At 56.2% G+C, this 21025-nt stretch overlaps 2 protein-coding genes across 5 annotated transcripts in view; one reads left to right on the top strand and one right to left on the bottom strand.

The window, feature by feature from the left end:
• The window catches only part of JARID2 (jumonji and AT-rich interaction domain containing 2), a 282451-nt gene extending 262888 nt beyond the window's left edge, over positions 1 to 19563 (top strand). For all 4 annotated transcript variants that reach the window (XM_084872717.1, XM_084872716.1, XM_084872715.1 and 1 more), the window contains 10 exons: positions 1919 to 2011; positions 4751 to 4869; positions 4954 to 5024; positions 5681 to 5795; positions 8507 to 8612; positions 9558 to 9740; positions 10410 to 10540; positions 11490 to 11673; positions 14231 to 14338; positions 17631 to 19563. In XM_084872717.1, the coding sequence (XP_084728843.1) occupies positions 1919 to 2011; positions 4751 to 4869; positions 4954 to 5024; positions 5681 to 5795; positions 8507 to 8612; positions 9558 to 9740; positions 10410 to 10540; positions 11490 to 11673; positions 14231 to 14338; positions 17631 to 17810 (1290 nt within the window). In that variant the 3' untranslated portion in view covers positions 17811 to 19563. The remainder of the gene's footprint in view (positions 1 to 1918; positions 2012 to 4750; positions 4870 to 4953; positions 5025 to 5680; positions 5796 to 8506; positions 8613 to 9557; positions 9741 to 10409; positions 10541 to 11489; positions 11674 to 14230; positions 14339 to 17630) is intronic.
• The window catches only part of DTNBP1 (dystrobrevin binding protein 1), a 129561-nt gene continuing 126392 nt past the window's right edge, over positions 17857 to 21025 (bottom strand). The window contains exon 10 of the mRNA XM_084872745.1: positions 17857 to 20512. Within this exon, the coding sequence (XP_084728871.1) occupies positions 20295 to 20512 (218 nt within the window). The 3' untranslated portion in view covers positions 17857 to 20294. The remainder of the gene's footprint in view (positions 20513 to 21025) is intronic.

Genomic DNA, 21025 nt, shown 5'->3' on the forward strand with positions numbered 1-21025 from the left:
TTCTACGGTGAGACCCAGAGCGGGTTCAGGGTCCCGTTACCTCCCGGACGCCTTGCAGAGACCGTGGGGAGGGCAGTGGCTGCCTGCAGCCTGCTGATGGCCTCCTCCTGTTTCGCATTCTAAACGTTTCATGGGGAGGGAGGGGGTGGTGCGGACCGTGAACTTGGGAGGACTTTGGTGTTTCCTGGATGTGTGCCTGAGGCGCCTCCTCCACGGAAACCGCTCATTAAACCCGGGACTGAATAGCCAGCACGTGAAATAGGAGACTCTCTACTTCTGTTACTTTTTATTGAAGAAGGTCAATTTTATGAGAGTGAGTTGGATCCAAGCAAGAGTTTTTTTTTTTTTTGAAAACCTGCTTTGTAAAGTGTATTTTTAGATTTCATCGCAAAATCCTACAAGCTGGGCTGCGGGGCGGTCCGGTGGCCCTGCTGCTGCCCAGCTGTGCCCCTGAGGTCATTGACTCTTGAGTGCTGGGTGTCCTCTCGAATTCTGGGCACTCTGCCTTAGGGCAAAACTAGGTTGTATTTACTTACCTACTTATATTTTCATTAAAAAAATTGGTTTGGGAGAGGGAAAGACACATCGACATAAGAGAGAAAATTGATCAGTTGCCTCCCATACTCACCCCAACTGGGGATCGAACCTGAGACCTATGGTTCACAGAACAACACTCCAAACTACTGAGCCACCTGGTCAGGGCAGGCTGTTACTTTGTAAGGAACGGAATGCCAGAAATTTGGAACTGCAGGGAGTATTTCCTATGTGTCAGCACTCCACAGGGTCACTTCTAAAGCTGAAAGGAGGATCTCAGAGCAGCCAGTGTGCAGGCTTTGCCCTGATGTCCATGGCGGGCAGGCTTCCCGTGCTGTGGCGTGTTCCTTCCCGTGGTGCTCAGAGGGAACCTCCCCTTCCTCAGGGCCGCGGCGCAGGCACCGCACAGGGTTGTGTTGGTGTCGAGCCTACTCCACCACAGCCGCTGACCTGGGCCTGACACACCGAAGGTGCTCAGCACCTATTTCTGTAATCAAAGAGTGAAGGCACGAATCTTACAAGCTTGTCTCTGGGTAACAAGACCTGTAAAGTAAGGCCGACCTGGACTCCCAAACGAGAACAGAGAGCTGTGTGCCAAAAGAGCGCGGATCATTTTGAATGTCACTGGGAGGTGGGAGTGGGACAGCAAGAGAGTCACCAGGTTACTTCTGTCCCCTCAGATCCACGAGGTGAGGTAGCGTGTGTGGCTGCTTTTCATGTGGTGAGGACCCTTGGGGCCCCAAGTTTCTGTCTCTGAGGATTTCCCAGACTTCTCTTCTGGGTTTGTCTAATGCTGTTAGTTTCTGCCCACACCTTTATCCTTCACTCACATGAGTAACAGGAATTCTGCCTCCTTTCCACCCGTACCCATTTCTCCCGAAAGTGAAAGCTGACCCCATGGCCTCCCCATGCACAGCCTCGCGGTGCACAGCCTCCCCGTGCTCAGTCTCCCCGTGCTCAGCCTCCCCGTGCTCAGCCTCCCGGTGCACAGCCTCCCGGTGCACAGCCTCCCCGTGCTCAGCCTCCCGGTGCACAGCCTCCCGGTGCACAGCCTCCCCGTGCTCAGCCTCCCGGTGCACAGCCTCCCCGTGCTCAGCCTCCCGGTGCACAGCCTCCCCGTGCTCAGCCTCCCGGTGCACAGCCGGTTGCCTCCAGATACCAGGTCTGTTTGCTCCTGGTGCTGCAAAGGCAGTGTGAACTCATTCCCTTGTCGGCACTGAGCTTCGAGAATGATTCCCCGCCTTCTCTCCTCGTGCTAACTTGGGCACCAGCCGCCCAGGCCACGGGGGGTGCCAGCAGAGCCCATGGCGGGGCCAGCCTGATGTGGGCGTAGACTCAGCTGTGTTGCTTCAGCTAGACTTACCTGTTTTTGTTTTCTTTCCAGGGAAGGTCTGTTTCTTTAACAACGTTTTATCGAACAGCAAGAAACATCATGAACATGTGCTTCAACAAGGAGCCTGCGCCAGCTGAAATTGAGGTGAGCTGAGCTCCTGCTGCCCGGGCGTTGGGGCCCGGCCCTCCTGGCAGCCCGAGAGGACTTGAGTGGCTGACTTCTTTCCCTGTCCTGGGGCAGCTGGAAGTTTTAGCTCTTGTTTATCTAAACTTCCTCAGACTGGAAAAAGATAGAGTGAGAGAGAGCCTCCTCCCGGCTTGTCCCCGATTTACCCCAGCCAGAGGCGGAGGCAGGGTGAGCTGGGCGTCCCCGTCCCCCTCCGCCGGCCGCTCCTCCCCGCCCTCTGGGTGTCTGTTACGCAGGGGAATGTTTGGAATTCCTTGAAACCGTAGCTCTGCTGTGCCTTCTCCCCTGTTTTATTTAGCGGGCCTGGCACAGTGCCATTTTTGTGTTCTGCCAACTCGGTTCTGAGTTAGTGTGAGGTTGGAAAGACAGTGAGCACCTCTGTGCCCAGACCAATTAGGGGAGTTTTGTGTGAGGTGCTCCAGGTCCGAGACCCTGTCTTTAGTTGCCTCCCCTTGGCCAGTGCCCAGCTGAGTGGCTGAGAACTGCCAGCCGCTGGCACCGGCAGCCTCGGCAGCACGCGGTGCTGTCGGAGAGACACCAGACTCCCAGGCCTTTAAGGGCAGCTGTGGCGGGAGCAGTGGTGCGGACTGCAGCCTGCGGTGTTCTCAGGGACGGATGCCACCTCTTCTGGGGGCACCCAGGCTGACCTCTCGGGCCCAGTCGTCCTGATTTGACCATGTTTCCCTGGGAGTGGGATTTGCAGGACAGTCTAGGCCACACCAGGACGCCGGGCCCCCTCCATTGGGTACGTGTGATGCCGCACCTTCGCTGTCATCAGAAGCTCAGCGGGTTCCACTCTGGCCACGCCTCGGCTGGTGGTTTTCGTGGCTGCCTTCAGCACCGTTGGCCTCCTTTTCGGCCGGGGTCTCTGCTGGGCGGGCGCTCGCAGCTCTGTGCTCTGGCTGCTGCCTGGGAACGCCATGCTACGGCTGACCGCCGCCCCACCCCCGGGCTTGGCCGTGCCAACGCCACATTCCGTCAGCCACAGTGTCCGCCGGCCCGGCTCGGGGACACGGCCGCACAGTTGCTTGCGAAGTGCTCATGGCCTACGCGGCAGGCACGTCCGGAGACAGGAACGCGGCTCCTTGGAAAAAGGCCTTTGTTGCACAGTGTCCGTCCTTGTGGGCGGGCATCTCTGAGGTGCAGGTTCATTACCGTCCGCTGCACGAGGAAAGCCTGGCCTGTTTCTGTTTCCGACTTGAGAATCCATTCTCTCTGGAAGTCTGGCTTTTGCTTTAGCAGTTACATACTATTTAAACACAATAGGAATATTTGCTAAAATCCAAACTTTTTGTGTCTGAGGCTGTCTAGCTTCTGGCTCCTTCAAAGAAGGCCCACCTTCCTCTGGCCAGTGCTCAGCAACTGGAGTGGCCCCATGTGGCAGAGGTCCCTTCCTCCTGCAGCGTTGCTCACCCACGGCAGGCTGCTGTCAGTCTGACGCTCGGAGGGCAGCGCCCGACTCACCAGTCCATCAGCCAGACTATCGCTTCCTTCCTCGCGTGCGAGCACCTCTGTGTAAGGGGTCCAGGCGGTTCGTGATAGTGATGTTGATTTATTCTTGGCTTGGGGCCGTGGGCGCTGCCAGCTGGCCCCTCTCAGTGCTGTGGCACCTGCAGCGCCGCCCCGTCTGCAGTGTCATCACCGGCAGCAGTGCCCTGAGCCGCCTGTGGTGATGGGTTAGGCTTCCCCCGGTAAGTGGGCTTTGCCAGGATTCGGGAAGCGATGCCGTGCTTCCAGTTTGGTGAATGACACGGAATGAAAATGCCTGAGTGTGGGAGTTGCCTAAAGGTGATCTGGGCGCGGCTGCTCACCTGTTGGTGAAGCGCGTTGCTGCCGCACTGTCAGTTACGAGGGCAGCGCAGCACGGCCGCTGTGCCCGCCCCTCCTCCGAGGCGGCTGGCCGGGTCAGCTGGTGTGTGTGGCTCTGCTCGTCGCGGAGGTCAGAGGGCTGTGCTGGGACGCGTGTGAGGGGCGTCTGCCGAGGTGCTGGAGCAGAGACTGTTACTGGAGTCTGAGGACCACCGGGGATGTCCTCTGCCTCCGTATCATTTCATTTCCTGTCCCCTTTCATTGAAATCCTTTTCATTATGGTAACCTTAACTTTACCGTCTTCACCATTTTTAAATGTACAGTTCCGCAGTGTAAGTTCATTCACATTGTTGTGAACCATCACCACCATCCACCCCCAAAATGCTGTTCATCTTGCAGAACTGAAATTCTGTTTCCATTATGTAGTAATTTCCCGTGACTTCGTCCCTCAGCCCCTGGCAGTTGCCATTCTGCCCTCAGCCGGTGATTCTGACTGCTCTCGTCCTCACGGGAGTGGGACTGTGCGATATTTGTCCCGTGTGCCTGGCTTATTTCAAGATGGGCCGTGTGGCATGTGTCAGCCTGCCCTTTGAAGGCTGAAGAGCAGGACTGTGTCCGGACCGCCCCCTCGGGCCTGTCTGCCCCTCTGTGTGGACACGGCCTGCTTCCTTCCTTCCGCTGAGGTGCACAAGGCTGCCATGATGGTGTGTGCATTTGTCTGTTGGGGTCCCTGCCTCTGTCTGGGCCCGGCCTGCCTGCAGAGGTCATTTGAGCGTCGCTGTCCTCCTCCGTGCTCTCTTGGCGGCTGCTCTGTGATGGCTCCTTCCTTGGGCTCTGGTGTCCAGTGCTGGGGGGAGCTGTGCTCTGACTCCTCGCCTCTTCCCGCAGCAAGAGTACTGGCGGCTGGTGGAGGAGAAGGACTGCCACGTGGCGGTGCACTGCGGCAAGGTGGACACCAACACCCACGGCAGCGGGTTCCCCGTGGGGAAGTCGGAACCGTTTTCAAGGTAGAGTTGGAGCTGTAGTCTGCATTTTGTGGACGAGGTGGTGTTATTCCCGCCAGCCTTGTGACGCCCCCCTTTCTTCTGCAGGCACGGATGGAACCTCACCGTCCTCCCCAATAACACAGGGTCCATCCTGCGCCACCTCGGTGCTGTGCCTGGTGAGTCCCCCGTGGCCGCAGTCCTCCGGGCCCCGGAGCAGGAAAGGACGGGACTTCCAGTGAAGGGTATTTACATTCAAGACACTGATTTGCAGGAAAGAAAGGAATAGGGTCAAAGTTGAAATCCATAGCTATGTAGGAAGGTGGACCACATCACAGCATCTACAAGCTGGGCAGGTGCCAGAGCCAACTTTTCACCTTGAAATTGGTATTTTCAGAGCCTCCATAGGACTAGTGCTGGCTCCTAGTGATAGGTTCTCATTCGGAAAGCCCGTGTTCTGGGCCCCGGTCATTGAAGGCTGGGACCCTCCTCACCCAGCGGAGGCGAGTACTCGGGGCCTCTCCAGACACTAGTTAGGTCTGGTGCCCCGTTCGCAGCCTTGGGGTCCTGCCCACGCCTGCTGGTTATTTGCCACCAGTCGTCATGGTCACGTTCCCTGGGGCATCGTGCTGTCCGACTTTCACTGCCATTTGTAGCGTGCCCATCTCAGCCTGGCTTCTGCGCAGCGAGCAGGAAGAGCAAGTTCCTTCTTACTGGGCTTTGCCTGGCTGGTTTTGAATTCTCCCTCCCTCTCTCCCTCCCTCTTGGGGACAAAAACGTGATTCTGGTAGCTGTTACTCAGACATTGTTGCTGCTTCCTCCCTTTATGTTTTAGGAGTGACAATTCCCTGGCTAAATATTGGCATGGTCTTTTCTACCTCATGCTGGTCTCGAGACCAAAACCACCTTCCCTACATCGACTACTTACACACTGGTGCTGACTGCATTTGGTGAGTACGCCGGCCCTGGGGGAGGGTGGGGGGGCACACGGGCTCAGAGCTGCTTCCCTGTGTCCTAGCTTGGGGCTCCCTGCCCCTGTTGGAGGGGCTGGAGGTGGCAGGGAATGATTTAAGTTGCCCTGGTGATAAGCATCACTTCCTGTGCTCATTTATGTTCCCTTTTTGTCAATTGCCTCTTCGTTTGCTTTTCTTCTGGGATATGACTTCTTATTGTTGGTTTCCAAGTGTTTGTTTCATAGGAGGACTGAGAGCAGGGAGAGAATCACAGGGACTGCTGCGTGCTTCCGGCATGCTTTCTGCTCCCTCTCTGGCCTCCTGAGCAGTGGTTTGAGTGTCTCTGCAGCAGGGCTTCCCAAACCCCTCGCATCTGCGGGGAGAAGGTCTCATGGGAAATGGAGTTCTTACTGTGTCGGGGCACAGAGTGTCTCCCCTGGACACATTGGTCTGTCTCTTGGGAAGCAGTCTGCTCGGTCCCCACCTGGAGCCCGACTGTCACCTCCACCCAGGCCTGATCCGTGGTAGATGGCAGATGGGAAATTACTGCAAATAATCAGACGTCTTGTCGTCTGACAGTCTACCAGCCTCACATTCAGCCTGTGCTGACTGCTTATTGTTCTCTTGGGGTGATGAGGCTTCTTTATGAAAACAAACTGCCTAAGCACTTTGGTCCTTGCTCTGAGGAGCCAGCGTCCCCATTATGGCGCCCTGTGTTCCAGCCACACCGTGGGGAGTGGTGGTTGGTATTGGTGTGAGCAGGACCTCGGGCCTCCTGGGGCCTGTGTGCAGGGAGGGCGGTCTCAGCGCCTGCGGCTGGTCGGTGAGTGGCGGCTGTGGAGGCCATGGGCAGAGTGCGTGCAGCGTGCTGTCCAGGCGCGAGCGGCTGCCGGGCTGTGGGGAGGGTGTGGTCCCTTCCCAGAGCCCCTGTGCCCTCCATGTCGTTCCCGTGGACAGCGCGGGGCGGCTGTGGGGTTCAGGGAGCCCCCCCCAGACCTGCCACCTGAGCCAGCACTCCTGACGGCCCCTCGGCCTCGGGTGCCAGGACCATGGCCAGGAGGGCGGGCGGTAAGGGAGGGCTGGGTTAGAGGAAGGGAAAGGAGAGTCTGTGGACTTCCTGAGCACGGGCCCCTGCCCCTCGCTGAGAGGAATAAAGAGGAGCTCGGGATGTGACTGGAGAACTTTATGGGTTGCGGTTTTTTGTAAAACATGTGATTTTGGTTAGAAACCCTGGGTTTAAATCACAAATCAGTAACAGAATATGTTGGCATTGAAATAACACGAGCATAATAAAAACCACTCCGTGTGGCAACTGAAACAGGAATTGGCCTCCAAGTGAAGGATTTCATCATAGACACCTCGGCGTGGCCGAGACCTGCCCGCGGGCCTGGGGAGGTGCCAGGTTGGAACTGGGCCCGAGGGCTGGGCGGCTGCCAGAGCTGGGCGGCGTCACGGCTGCACCAGAGCCGCTGCCCTGACCTGGCTGCCCCTGGGCCGGTGGCTGCATGTGCTCTGCAGCCCCAGGTCCTGTCAGGACACTCGGGATGGAGGGCGGGCTGTACTCGGAAAGGTCACCTTGCCCAGGTGTCCTGCTGCAGCCTGGCCCCTGTGGGTGGGGATCAGAGGGGAGGGCCTGGAGGAGGCCTGGCACACGGCCTTATGCACGCGACTGCCTGGCCCTGATTTCACAGGTAGGTGTCCCCTGTGAGGACGCCAGCAGTCATTCCTCCCCCGCTCCGTGGCCGCAGTAAGGTTCCACACTTCGCTGTTAGTTCAGGTCTGCCCACACCCTCGGCCTTCCCCACCCTGTCTTCCCTGTCACTCCGTAGCTGTGCTCTGGGGTCTGTGCTGTCCCGAGCCTCACCCTGCAGCTGCCCCTGCCGCCTGGCTCCCTACCGTCCCGCAGCGGACGGAAATCCACCTGTGTGAGCTGATTTCCTGTGTGTTTTGCCAGCTGATCCTTGGCTGGCTGGGTTCTGGCATGCCCAGCTGCCTCTGTGGGGCAGGCCTGGGGCCCGGTGCACCCTCCTCTTATTCCATAACTTCACAGCGGCCGCTGTCGGCCTCTGTGCCGGCATGAGCCAGCATGTGCGCGGGCAGGACTCCTGCCCCCACCTTTTCCTGTATTTTCTGTATTTCTGCCTTTCTGGTCACCCAGCCTGCCACTCTCGGGCCAGGAGGTTGAGCTGGGCCAGGCTCTCACGAGGTGGCCGGGGTTGGAGAGCTGAGGGAAACGCGTATTCCGGCACCGAATCCTAGTTCTGCAGCGCCTCCTGTTAGAACTGCCAGATGCCAGCCCGGGGATGAGACGCAGCATTGGCACACTCACGGAAGGCTAATTGAGTCTGCAGATGTGCCTGTGTCTGATTTATACGGGGTTTTAAACATCTGCTTTTGATTTGAAGGTTTCTGGGCTCATGTATAGGTCAGATCTGCATAAAAGATGAGCGTGCTGTGCTGTCTGTGCTGGGCAGAAGCAGCAGTGTTGCCTGGGAGTGGGTGGGTGTGGCCTGAGAACCAGCGTCCCTCACCGAGTCGGGCATCTCCCTGATCCCGGGACTCAGTCTCTCCTCCAAGTTTCAGTCGCCTGCACCTAGGCTGCTTCCCAGCCCACGTTTGCTCATTGTCCGAGGGGGGATGCAGGTGGGCCCAGCCCATGCTCCCAGGCAGGGTCCTGGTCAAGTCTCTGCCTTGTCTCCTATCATCAGGTATTGCATTCCTGCTGAGGAGGAGAGCAAGCTTGAGGACGTGGTGCACACCCTGCTGCAAGCCAACGGGACCCCAGGGCTGCAGATGCTGGAGAGCAACGTCATGGTACGTGCAGCTCTGCCCGTGCTGGCACCGGGCCTGGGCACGGGGTAGGCAGGGCTGTTTGACAGTCACCCTCTTGGCCGGCCTGCCTTTCAGAGGCACAGAGGACAACGCAAAGTGCATCCTCACAGCATCATCCAAACTCGGGGTCCTCTTCTGTGGACACCAAGCAGGTGCCTCACTCAGATTGCACCGGGCGTCGGGCACGTGCGCCGTGGCCTTGCTCTGTCTCAGGGCTGGTTTCGTTGTGGAGACTGGGGTGTGTGCGAGGTGGGCCTGCTTTTGGGTGGGCCCTGGGGTCTGTTGGTACTGCTATTCCCACCTGCTGGGCACCTCGAGGACTGGACAACAGAGCAGAAACCCTCCCCTTAACAGGGATGGGCACAAAGGCTCTCTGGTCCCATTTTCAGAAAGTCATGGGGCTGTTGAGTTCCTGGGAGTCCTTTTAGCCTCGTGTTCGGACACCTGAGCTCAGGCCCCGCTGACCCCTCTCTGGGCCTCAGTCTGTCCCAGGGAAGCTGAGCAGCAGCCCCTCGAGGTGCAGGTGTGAAGGTCCCCAGGCTGTACCTCGGCGGCTCTGCCTGGCTCTGCTGAGTGAGGTGTTTCCCATTCCCACCCCTGTCACTGCTGTGGCCTGAGGGCTGTTCTCATACTGGCCACACATCTGGGTGGCTCTGTTGTCACTCTTGGTCCAGTGTCATTTCAGATCTTTCTTCTAATTAGGTTGGCAACATTACTTTTTAAATGAGAAACAAAAACTCTTCAATACCAAATCTAATCTGTCTCCTCATGAACAGGCCCCTTCTTAACTCCCGAGGCCCCCCTAAAGGGCAGGTGTGCGTGTCACCCACCTGCTGGGCAGGCCAGCGCATGGCGGGGCAGTGGGGGTGGGAGAGTGGCCACGAGTGTGTCCCGCGGCGGGTGTCTCAGCCCCGATCTGCTCCCCAGATCTCCCCGGAGGTGCTGTGCAAAGAGGGCATCAAGGTGCACAGGACCGTGCAGCAGAGCGGCCAGTTCGTCGTCTGCTTCCCCGGATCCTTTGTGTCCAAAGTGTGCTGCGGCTACAGCGTCTCTGAGACCGTGCACTTTGCCACCACCCAGTGGACAAGTATGGGCTTCGAGACGGCCAAGGTAGGCAGGCCACGTCCCTGTGCCGCCCGTCCCTTTTCGATAGGTTTAATTTTAGAAAATGCTTCTAGCCGAAACCGGTTTGGCTCAATGGATAGAGCGTCGGCTTGGGGACTGAAAGGTCCCGGGTTCGATTCCGGTCAAGGGCATGTACCTTGGTTGCGGGCACATCCCCAGTAAGGGGTGTGCAAGAGGCAGCTGATCGATGACTCTCTCATCAATGTTTCTAACTCTGTATCTCTCTCCCTTCCTCTCTGTACAAAATCAATAAAATATATTTAAAAAGAAAAAAAAAAAGAAAATGCTTCTAAGAGGTGGTGGAGAGGTTTTCCTGGGGAAGATCTGTTAGGGGGTTATTTGTATCAAGAGAGATTCTGAGTCCCATTGTGGGCGCACTGTAACCTGGGGGGGCCGACGGGGGGCCCTGGAAATGGGGAGAACGTCTCCCACATTGTCCCTGGGGCCTGCCCAGTGGCTGATGGCACAGCAGTAGCGTTTCCTGGTCCTGGTGCCTTTCCCGCAGGCAAACAGGATCGTTGTACAGGTTGCACTGCTTTGAAACCCTGCAGAACTCAAAATTTGAAAATTCAGATTGCATCTTCTGCCCCATAAAGAGAAAGCTTGCCTAGGAATAGGGTCTCCCACCTAAAGGGATGTGACCGCTTCTTGCAGGAAATGAAGCGTCGCCATATAGCTAAGCCATTTTCCATGGAGAAGCTACTCTACCAGATTGCACAAGCGGAAGCGAAAAAGGAGAATGGCCCCACTCTCAGTACCATCTCGGCCCTTCTGGATGAGCTCAGGTAACCAGACCCGGGTTCCGAGCCTGGGCCGAGGCCAGGGCGCAGGCCCCACCGGGTGCTTGGCCCGATGGGTGGAACCTTTTGGGTGTGTTTCTTTTTATCTTTATTTATTTTGTAATTTAAACTTCCTCTTGTTTTCATGTTTGCTATTTGGAGTCGGAATTTCCTGAGGGGCTGATGCAAAAGGTTACCCCTCTGTGGGAGTGACCAGGAGGTGGGCTCTGATGCCTGGGCGTCTCGGGTCCTAGCAGCGCGTTGCCAGGGAGGAAGTGCTGGCCACAGCCTCCCTTCCGGAGGTTAGCGTGGGCGTCGAGAGGCCCACAGAGCCTCACCAGGCTTATTGCCAACCTGCTCAGGACGCGTGCGAGACCGCGCCCAGCTTCCATCCCGCAGCGATCGAAGGAGCTCTCCCGAGGTTGGAGCCGATCAGGGCAGAAGCGGAGAAGTGCCGCCCGTTGCTTGGCTTCCTGTGTAACCCTCTTCTCTTTTCCCACCATGTAGCTTCGTGATCTCTCTCTCCCAGGGGAGAGGCTCGGTCGGTAGTGCTGACGGACAGCACACGGATTTCGACTCGTGTTGGTCGAACCTTTGATGACAATACCAGCAAATAGTTTGTTACATCCGTTCTTGGCTCGGAGCGAAGGGCAGGGCCCCATAGGGAGCAGTGAAGGGTTCGCCACAGGTGCCCGGTGTTGTTCCCGTTAGGCAGAGCCAGTTGTTAGAGCAGCTGTGGAAGCTGGGGGGTGTCTGACCTTTTGACTTAAGGACTCGGGTCTTCATTGGGGGCCGTGGGAGGCGAGCATGCACTTCTCACCGCCCTCCTCTGACCGGAGGGCGCGCCCGGACGGGGAGGGCAGTGGCCTGGGCCGCAGCATGCTCCCTTTGAAGGTGAGGGACGGCCAGGCGCCGTGCTCAGCCTCCTGAGGGCCCGGTGCTTGTGTTTGGACAGGGATACGGAGCTGCGGCAGCGGAGGCAGCTGTTCGAGGCCGGCCTCCACTCCTCTGCCCGCTACGGCAGCCACGACAGCAGCAGCACCTTGGTGGATGGGAAGAAAAAGCCTCGAAAGTGGCTGCAGTTGGAGACCTCGGAGAGGAGGTGTCAGATCTGCCAGCACCTGTGCTACCTGTCCATGGTGAGCTGCCGGCCCCTGCCTGCTCCCACCGCCTGCCCACAGGCCGCCCTGGGACCTCTGCCCACCTGGGCCGGGGTCCTGACCTCCAGGGGTCAGCACCGCATCCTCAGTATCCAGATCCGAGGGACCCAGGGCGGGTGGGCTCCACACTGCCCGTCCTCCTCCACAGACTTTCCTCACGTGTAGCTTCATGTCTGCAGGAAGAGGGCTCCCTCCCGCTGCCGCCCTGTCACCCCCGTCCCCAGGCTTCCCTTGGTGTCCCCTGGGGAGGGGCTGGCCTGCCCCCACTCTGCTGCCAAAGCTGACGTGGCCTCATCTAACCTTGGCTTTTCCCCCGTCTCCATTCATCCACGTGACCTGTCTCGTTGTCCTCAGGACTCTGAAATCTGTCTTTGGGTAAAAGGAATGTTTCTCTTCAGCAACACACACCCATCCCCAGCCTCCCCGCCTCTGATCAGAGTTGCCTCTGAGCCTGCTCTTCCCCCTGCCCCTCCTTCCGCCAGCGCAGCCCCCTCTCCCCCACGCCGCCTCCTGTTCTTTCTGGTTTGTTCCCACAGTGCCCGAGGGCCTGGGCTTCCACAGCCTCACCTGTAATTATGTCCGGGTGGCTTTCCCTGCTCATCCCAGGCCAGAGGGATGGGTGAACAGCTGGGCGGGGTAGCTCATCTCTCCCCTCCCACTGGGCAGCTGCCCTGACACAGGTGTGTGGGTGCCCCAACTCCCACTCCAGGTGCTCCCCACCACACGCCTCAGCCTGGCACTTGTGGCCTCCAGTGCTGGTGCCCTCTCCCCTCCCATGTGCATTCTTCCTCCAGAAAGAGAAGCTTAGACAGTAACGTGCCCACCCCCTGCCAGCCTGGCACCAGCGCCCCTCACATGAGGCCCACGTGCCTAGACAGAGCAGCGAGTGTGGCAGCTCTGACTGCGGCGCCTCACGCCTGCGCCGGACTCCCGCCCAGCTGCCCTGCGGAAGAGATGGCCGCAGCCAGTCCAGTGAAACTGTAGCATCAGGGAGGTCAGACTCTGAAAGAAGGAGACAGACGGCTGTATTTGCTGGTGCTCCTGTGGCAAATACCACAGACGGGGGCTCAAACCAAGACACTTCCTTCAGCACAGAGGCAGAGGCTGGGAGCCCGAGACCAGGTGTCAGCGGGGCTGGTTCCTTCTAAGGCCTCTCTCTTCCTTGGCTTGTAGGTGCCCTTCGCCCAGTTCTCCCCTGGTCTTCCCTCCACACATCTGTGTCCTAATTTCTTCTTGTAAGATCATTGGTCATATTGGTCTAGACCCCACACTTACCCACCCCATTCCACCTTAATCTCCTCTTTCCGGGCCCGTCTACAAATGACCACATTCTAAGGTACTGGGGTCATCAGCCAGCCTGCGAATTGGGTGGAAGTAATTCAGTGCATAACAGCCACGCACCTTCCATCTAGCCTGTCTGTGCCCACATCCGTGAAGATCACTTACAAAGCTCTCGGTCTGTGCTCCTTCCGAGAACAGCCTGGGAACAACTGCCCGACTCCCATGAGCACCAATGGTCCGCTCCCCGGGCTCCCTGGCACGCTGTCAGAGACCTGCACCTGGGGAGCTGTCACCAGGCATTTACCAGCCTGTGTGTTATAAAGCACGTGTCCTAAACTCATAGGTAAAGAATGAGTTTTATTTATAGTTTTCATTGCATGGACACCTAGTAAATGTGGGCATTTTGTCCGTCCCTCCCGCCAGCCATGTCTTTAAAGGTGGTGAGTTTCTGCCAGTGACACCTCTTTGCTTTCCAGCTTGTTCTCGCTTTACCCAGAAGTGCTGCAGACAGGAGCCCCAGGTCTTCCCTTACATCTCTGTGGCTTAAGACAACATTTCTTTCTAATTTTAAACACAGAATGAGAATAGGACTAGAAGTTGGAGTGAAGGCGGGAACCCCACAAATCAGACAGCTGTCCTTTCTCCTTGCCCCCGGTCCAGGTCGCTGTGCTGTGGTGGGTCAGGCCTGTCCGCACGCGCTCCGTGTGGCCTTGGGGTCTGGCGTGTGCTCTCACGGACGCTGGAGGCTCTTCTGGGGGTGGCAGGAGGGGCCTGTGTGGGTGGCGCCTGGCCCAGGGGCTGGGGTGCAGGACAGCTCCCACGCTCCCGGCTGGACTGAGTGAGCTGCGGGCATGTCCTGGGCTTGCTCCCACCGACCTGGCACTGCTTATGCCTGCCAGGCTAGTTTTGAACAAAAAGCCTCAGAATGTGCGAGCTTCTAAACAAGCATCAGTGTTTATCCCATCTTCCCCGCCTGACGGCACTTAGAACCTCTCACAGGAAGTGCAGCAGGAATCGGGGGCCCTCGAGGCACCCTTAGGTGCAACTTGGAGACAGTCGGTTACTCGTTGCATCAGTGTCGCTGAAGACCTTGCTGCAGGTGATTCTGAGATGCACACTCCTCAGCGTGGACAACACATGTCAGGACAGGCCTTCCCTGGCTCTGGGACCGCTCCCTGCCCAGTGCCCGCCCTGGCCCGTTCCTGGCAGCAGTGCTGCGATCCCCTTCAGCACCTCAGGAGCGTCTTCCTTGCAGGTCGTTCAGGAGAACGAGAACGTGGTGTTCTGCCTGGAGTGTGCCCTGCGCCACGTGGAGAAGCAGAAGTCCTGCCGAGGGCTGAAGCTGATGTACCGCTACGATGAGGTCAGTGCCGCCCGGGAGGGCTGCAGGCAGCCAGCGGGGCTCGGCAGGGGGTGGCGGTTGTGTCCCTGCCCTCGTTTACTGTAGGGTGAGCCCGCCTCTCCTCACCAGCGTGAGCCAGTTTGGCACGGCCAGGTGCATCCCCCAAGGTTCTTTCTGGTGCTCGGGGCTGACAGCCCAGCCTGTGGGAAAGTCGCAAGATGGGGGATTGTGAGGTTGTCTGACCTGGACAAACCCAGAAACCGAAACTGGAAATTTCTCTTTCCCAGTCGTGGTTTCATTCGTTTCTCCTCCGTGTCACTCGTAGCTCTGTACGTGGGCCTGTCCACACTCCCCGTGCAGGGCCAGCTCTCCCTCCCCATCGAGCCCTGGCAGCATCTCAGTCAGGGTTCCCAGCCACCAGGCCTCCCTCCGTTTATAAGGGAGCGCTGCCGGCGGGGCTAAGGAAACGGCGGACCGAGGGCTGCCTGCACACATCCGTCCAGGCCAGACCCCGCCTCAGCTCCCGGCTCCCGGCTGGTGGGCAGGGGAGGGAGGGCTTTCCTTCCTCCTCCCAGGCCCGGAGCCGTCTGGGCCGGTGATGTGCCCAGTACGTGGCTGTGGTGCTGGCACCAAGCCATGTTCTCAGAGAAGCCTGACTTGGTCTCGGGGCCGGGCAGAGCCCTCCGGCTGTGGCCGTCCTGGACCGTGCCGCTGGCAGGGCTGGAAGGGACTTCTGCTCTGGGGCTCTGCAGTGCTGAGGATGAGGCTCTCGTTCTAACGTAGAGTCACCTCCCTCCCCCTTGCTTGGTTGTGATACCTCACAGGTACATTGACCACTATAGCCCTGGCAGCGCTGCTGGCAGGGGCAGGGGCGGCTGTGGCTGCATCGTGGTGCTTTGGCAGCGTAGATACCTCCATGTCTTACGGAAAAGCTACAAACACAGCTCAGCATCCTTTATCCCAGGGGTCCTCAAACTTTTTAAAGTGGGGGCCAGATCACGGTCCCTCAGAGACCTGGAGGGCCGGACTATATGAACTACTAATTCCTACTGTAACACCTTGGCTGCGCTCACTGCCCAAAAAACCTGGCGGGCAGGATCAGACTCCCCTGGGGGCTGCATGTGGCCCGCGGGCCGTAGTTTGAAGACCCCTGCTTTATCCTCTCAGCAGGCATCTAACTTCAGGTCAGGCACACAGCGGGCAGCAGGCTGTGGCACGTGATGCTGGGACAGCTCTCAGAGCTCCCAGGCTCCATGCCCGGCAGGAATTGCATCCAGCAGGGGCCAGGCTAACATGGGGAGAGCCTCTCTCACTGTGCATCCGTTTCTGTAAGTCCTGTTGGTTCTACCTTCCAAGTAAACCCCAGGTCCAGCCAATTCCCACGGCTGCCAGTGCTTGTGCCCTCAGTTCAGGAGCCGGGGTGGGGCTCCCTCCATCCCTCCCTGGCTCCTGTGCCCCACGTGTGTCTTCACTGAGATCCCCACTTGGCCTCAGAGACGCTCCATACGGAGTCCCTCCTGTGCCAGCTGGTTGGCAGGTACAGTCCATTCGACTCCCGTGGGCGCAAGTCTTTGGCTGGGTTGCAAGATTGGAGGCTGAGAGTAGATCTCGGCATCTTGGCTTTTCCAGAGCATGTCAGGCAAAGCCAGGAGCCACTTCGCCCTTCCACCATCGCGTTAGCAGCAAACGGCTTGTAGGACAGTTAAAAATACCTGGTGTCTGACAACGTGGCAGCAGCCGGGCCTCTCCGTGGTGATTTCGAAGCTCCAAAATGTGGGTGTTTCCACCTGCAGCTGCTTGTAGAGATGTCTGATGAGACTGAGGTCCTGGGAGGAGAATCCCATGTGGGGCCTGTGGTCTAAAGCTTGGTTGGTTGGTGTTCGGAAGCCGCCTGAGCTCCCAGGGGCCTGGCTTATCTCAGCAAATGCAAGTCTGCTGGGAAGTTGAACTGTTTAATTGTGGAATGTTTAGCCCCGGTGTGCATTTTGGAAACGGCTCTGAGGGCACCACAGGCTCTTTCTGAGCCCAGCCAACAACCAGGCCAGGCCGTGCGCCGCGGCAAAGTGGGGGCTTCCTCATGTAGTCCCACGTCACTGGGTTATCACTTGTTAATGTTTATGGCTCAGTGCCCAAATGGCAGGAGACTATTTCACAAATATTCAGCCCTGCCCCTTCCCAGAGCATCTTTAACGCTCTCCTTTCAGCCACTTTCCCTCGCTGCCTTTTCCCCTTCCATTTCTGTCTGAGGAGCCTCCTGTGCAGGCGGCAGGAGGCAGGAGGCGGGAGGCGGGCAGGACCTGGCCGCCCTCAGGCCTCTGTGAGTAAAGGGGCAGCCACCTGTGTGCCCCGTGTCCACCTGGCTCCCTCCGCCCCAGGCCGGCAGGCGCCATAACATGTTATGTCAGCTCCATGGCATTTTAGTGTTTTGTGTGGTTTCTTTTAAAACTGGATGATTATGAGTTATGTTACAACTGTGTTTTTGATACCAACAGATAAATGCTTATCTCGAGTGAACTATAAGACGCATGTTTTGTTTGCCGGCTCTCCTTCACAGAGGGAGGGAGGAGGGAACAACGGAAACGTTTCTAGTCAAGTGTTTGCGTTCCTTTGCGAGACCAGGTGAAGCCGGCGGAGCCAGGGTGGCCTGTGAAACGCAGCTTCAGGCCTGTGCCACCGCCAGGGAGCACGTTGAGGACCTGAGGCTGGAGCCCTGGGTCGTTTCTCTCAGTGCTCACTGTGGAGGCGGTACGCTGAGGCCTCCCCTTCCCGGGCTAACCTCTGAACTCCGCCGCAGGGTCATTCAGAGGTTCCTGGCTCGGGCTGTGCGTCTGGCTGTGGTGAGGGAATCTGTGCCTCAGGTCCAGGAGCACACCCAGATTGGGATACAGCTTTCAGGAAACAATTCCATAGCGGGCTGTGCAGTTGTAGGACGGTGTATTTCAGGCTTTAGTGTATTAGTTAGTCTACACCTTGCAGCCCCCAGGAGATGTTATCAGGTTCGTTAGTTGATTGTGACGGGCACCTCGGCCTGTGCTGTGCTGTCAGGTGAGGTGCAGCGGATTCTCCCTAGGACGGAAAGCGTGTTTTAGATGGCGTCCTCAGAACTGTCTGGCCTATCTCGTTCTCTAGCCGGCTGCGTCCTCAGACGCTCCCGGCCTCCTGCCGCCCGCTCCTCGGGCAGCGCTCGGAAGTCTGTGTTTGGTGTGGTCTGATGAGGATGACCGGCAGCTCTGCTCTCAAAGGTCCTGGTGTGGTTTGGGGGCAGCACTCTTCTGGTTTGTTAATTCTCTGTCTTCCTTCCTTCCCTTAACAGGAACAGATCATCAGTCTGGTCAATCAGATCTGTGGCAAGGTCTCTGGTAAGAACGGCAGCGTGGAGAACTGTCTCAGTAAACCGACACCAAAAAGGGGGCCCCGCAAGAGAGCAACGGTGGACGTGCCGCCCTCCCGGCTGGCGTCCGGCTCCTCCCGGAGTGCAGCGAGCTCGTCCTGAAGCTGCCGCACCGCGGCAATTGAGATCTATTTTTTGTAATTATTATATTCTAGTTTGGAGTACTTGCTGTAGGATACAAGCTGTCTTTGCACTAGCTCTAAAGAAGATTTTCTTCTGGTTTTAGAGAACTAATTTTGTTTTAGCATTAAACTGTTGAACTTTTTTTTGTACTTAGAATACCTAGATACTGCAGTCAGGTTTTTGAAACTGCCGTATATTCACTGTTTTAAAACCCTTGAGGGGCTGTATTAATTTGTATCGCCCCTGTGGCTGACAAAAGCCTTTTTGATTTTTTTTTTTTTTTTTTTTTTTGTAACTGTTGGGGGAAAAATGATTTTTTAAACCCATTTTTGAAGAGGGTGAAGTTTGGAGAACAAATTTTAAAACTTTCAGTCATGTGAGATTTTTCTAGAGGAAGGGGGTAGGAGACACACACACACACACACACACACACACACACACGAAACTTGAAAAGAAATGGCTTTACTTTGGCTGTCTTTTCTTCAGTCATGTGCAAGATGAGTTTGTAATTTTTTTAAATCGGAGAACCCCATTTTGTTTCTCTGGGCGGTTGTGGCAGCTGAAGGCGGACACTGTTTCCTAACCATAGGCAAAATGAGGAGATCTGAGTGACGAGGTTCTCCTTACCAGCACATCACTATGCATCTAAGAAAGAAGAGAGAGAAGAAAAAGACTGCCTGTCTCGGAGGGGTCACGTGCAGAAACCTGTGCCTGATTTCATTAGGAAATCCATTCTGTTATTTTTTTGGTGCTGTTGGCTACTTTATCAAAAAACCCTTCAGTAGCATCCTTAAGGGAAGAAAAAGAAAAAAAAGTGATTGAAGCCGTAAGTGCTTCTTTGTCATAGATGTGCAATCTTTCTAACATTCCATCTCATCTCACCGCTTGTTTCACACTCACAAGTCAGCATTAATCTTCTCGTTAAATTTGTTTTGTTTAGGATCATACTTAGAGCCACTAGGTCTGCAGTTCTTTTGAATGTGAAAATGCATTTGTGCTCATCTTGTCTATTTTTTCTCTTCATGTTGTAACAAAAAGAAAAAAAAAAGGAAAAAAAAAAAAAGAATCCCATCCTTTTGTACATATGCCTGTAAATTGTTTTAAATACTTGAGCCTTTTTCTCAGTGGGCGTGGGGAGGGGGGGTGAGAAGACAAGATGAAGAAAAGCCTTACATTTCAGTTTCTTCATCGGTTGGACTGGATGCTTACAGGGTTTTTCTTGTAACATTTATAAGTGCTGCTTACATCACTGAACAACAACACAAAAATAATAATGGAGTAGCTGTTGCCCTTCTCCAGTTGTGTGTACAGTATGTGTGGAATAAAGAAGGGAAACTGTTTTCACAAGCTGTTCTTTGTTTCATAATTGGATTCATTGATCCCGTAGCTACCCATACTGCACTGAGCTTGCCAGTGGGACTGTCAGGAATGTCCTGTGATCCACTTTGTTGGTTGTTGTTGCAGAGACTGAACTGTTTTGGAATATTTAACAATACATAAACGGAGTCAAGTGTTTTCCAATGTGGTTGTCCGGTTTTTATGGCCTTGCTGTGTACTTTCCTCTTTTGACAGTAAACTTCTGCCTATGGCTTACAGTTTGACATTTAATTTATTAGCGCTGCTCTGCACTCTTCCCTGGGGAGGGAAGACTTCATGTTGTTTATTGCCAGTTTTTTGTTTACTTTTCAGGTTTGTACTACAAGGTTTAATAATAAAAACAAAGTTTTTTGGACATTTGTCTTGTGGAAGATGAGTGAATGAAATGAGCTTTCTTTTCCGGTAAATCGATGGAGGGTGAGAATCCTCCCTCAGCCTGAGGCAGACAACACAGCCTGACCCAACTCAACTTCCTCTGCTACTGGCCCTTTGAATCTGAGCAAAGCCAAATGCCCGCTGCTTGCCTCCTGTTTCCTGCCAAGGCTCCGGAAGCCCCGCCCTGGGCTGGGGCTGGGGCTGGGGCTGGGCACCAGGCTTCCCTCATCCTGAGGCGCCGGGAGGGGGGAGGGGGGCGGGGAGGCGCTATGAGGAAAGCGGGAAGGAAAACCCTACCCCCTGTCAGAGGTAAGAATGGCTCATGATCTGTTTGTTTCCTTTGGGCTCAGAGGTGCTGCTGCCGCTAAAGCCAGGTGAGGTGAGTTGAGCTATTAATTGGGTGATGAAACCACTTTTGTTAGAGTTGAGTTGGGTTATGGAGGAGACCGGGCTTCTACCTGTGAAGGGCCTTTCTTAGGGAGACCACATTACCAGCCCCCCAGCCCTGTGGGCTCCTGAAGGCGCATGTGTTTGGAAGCCTTTCTGTGCAAACTGCCATGTACTCCCTCAGCGTCCTCAAACTTTATTGTTAGCTTTTCTTTCAGTCAGTTTCTCAGAAATTACTGGCAGTTGTGTGACAATCGGAGCCTGTCAGCCACCTGCCTTAGTGGGGTTCCGCGCAGCTGGGTCTGCTCAGCGGCGACGCCGGGCTTAGGAGTCGCTGTCGTCGCTGTGCAGAGTGGCCAGGGCAGTGTCCACCTCAACTCCCTCCTCATCAGACTGCACGACCGGGGACTCTCCGCCTTCGCTGGAGTCCTGGGCGGCGGGGTCAGTGCAGGTGGAGGATGGGGAAGGTGGCTGTGCTGGTAATTCCGAGAGATTTGGAACCGGGAGAGTCATTTCCTTCTGACCAGGATTTGATTCGGGCCCTGCAAAACAGGAAGGATCCTGTGATAAAATATCACAATTTAAAACTCAATTTACTACCGAAGGTGGTGGTCTGAACTCATGCTGTTAAAAAAGGTGTCCGTGTTTTGTGGTGAGCTGGGGCTACAAAGGAGACTCCCACTGGAAGAGGCTCAGGCAGGTGATCCCGGGGCCTGACCGATCCTTCTGCGCCTGTGACAGAGGAAGACCCCGAGCCCCCTACCACGTCCGGGGAAATACTGTGATGAAGGCGCTGGGGCGCGCACTGAACTTCTTTGAGGAGCATCCCATGTAACCATGATAACCTAGATTCATTCTATGTCTTTGCAAGTAATAACTCAGAGAAAGTAATGCTAAGAGAAAAACTCAATCTTTTTTACATTTCTCCAATTTCATGGGGAGCCAATAAGTTCTTAAAGGAGCCAAAGCACATGCAGATGATGGAGTCCCTGTTTCTAAATCTCTTCTTGATTCTGGGAAAGGGGCCAGCATTCCTCCCCACGTCCAGTGTCCCA

This window comes from Pipistrellus hanaki, assembly GCF_964339955.1.
Source record: "Pipistrellus hanaki genome assembly, chromosome: 2".
Lineage (NCBI taxonomy): Eukaryota > Metazoa > Chordata > Mammalia > Chiroptera > Vespertilionidae > Pipistrellus > Pipistrellus hanaki.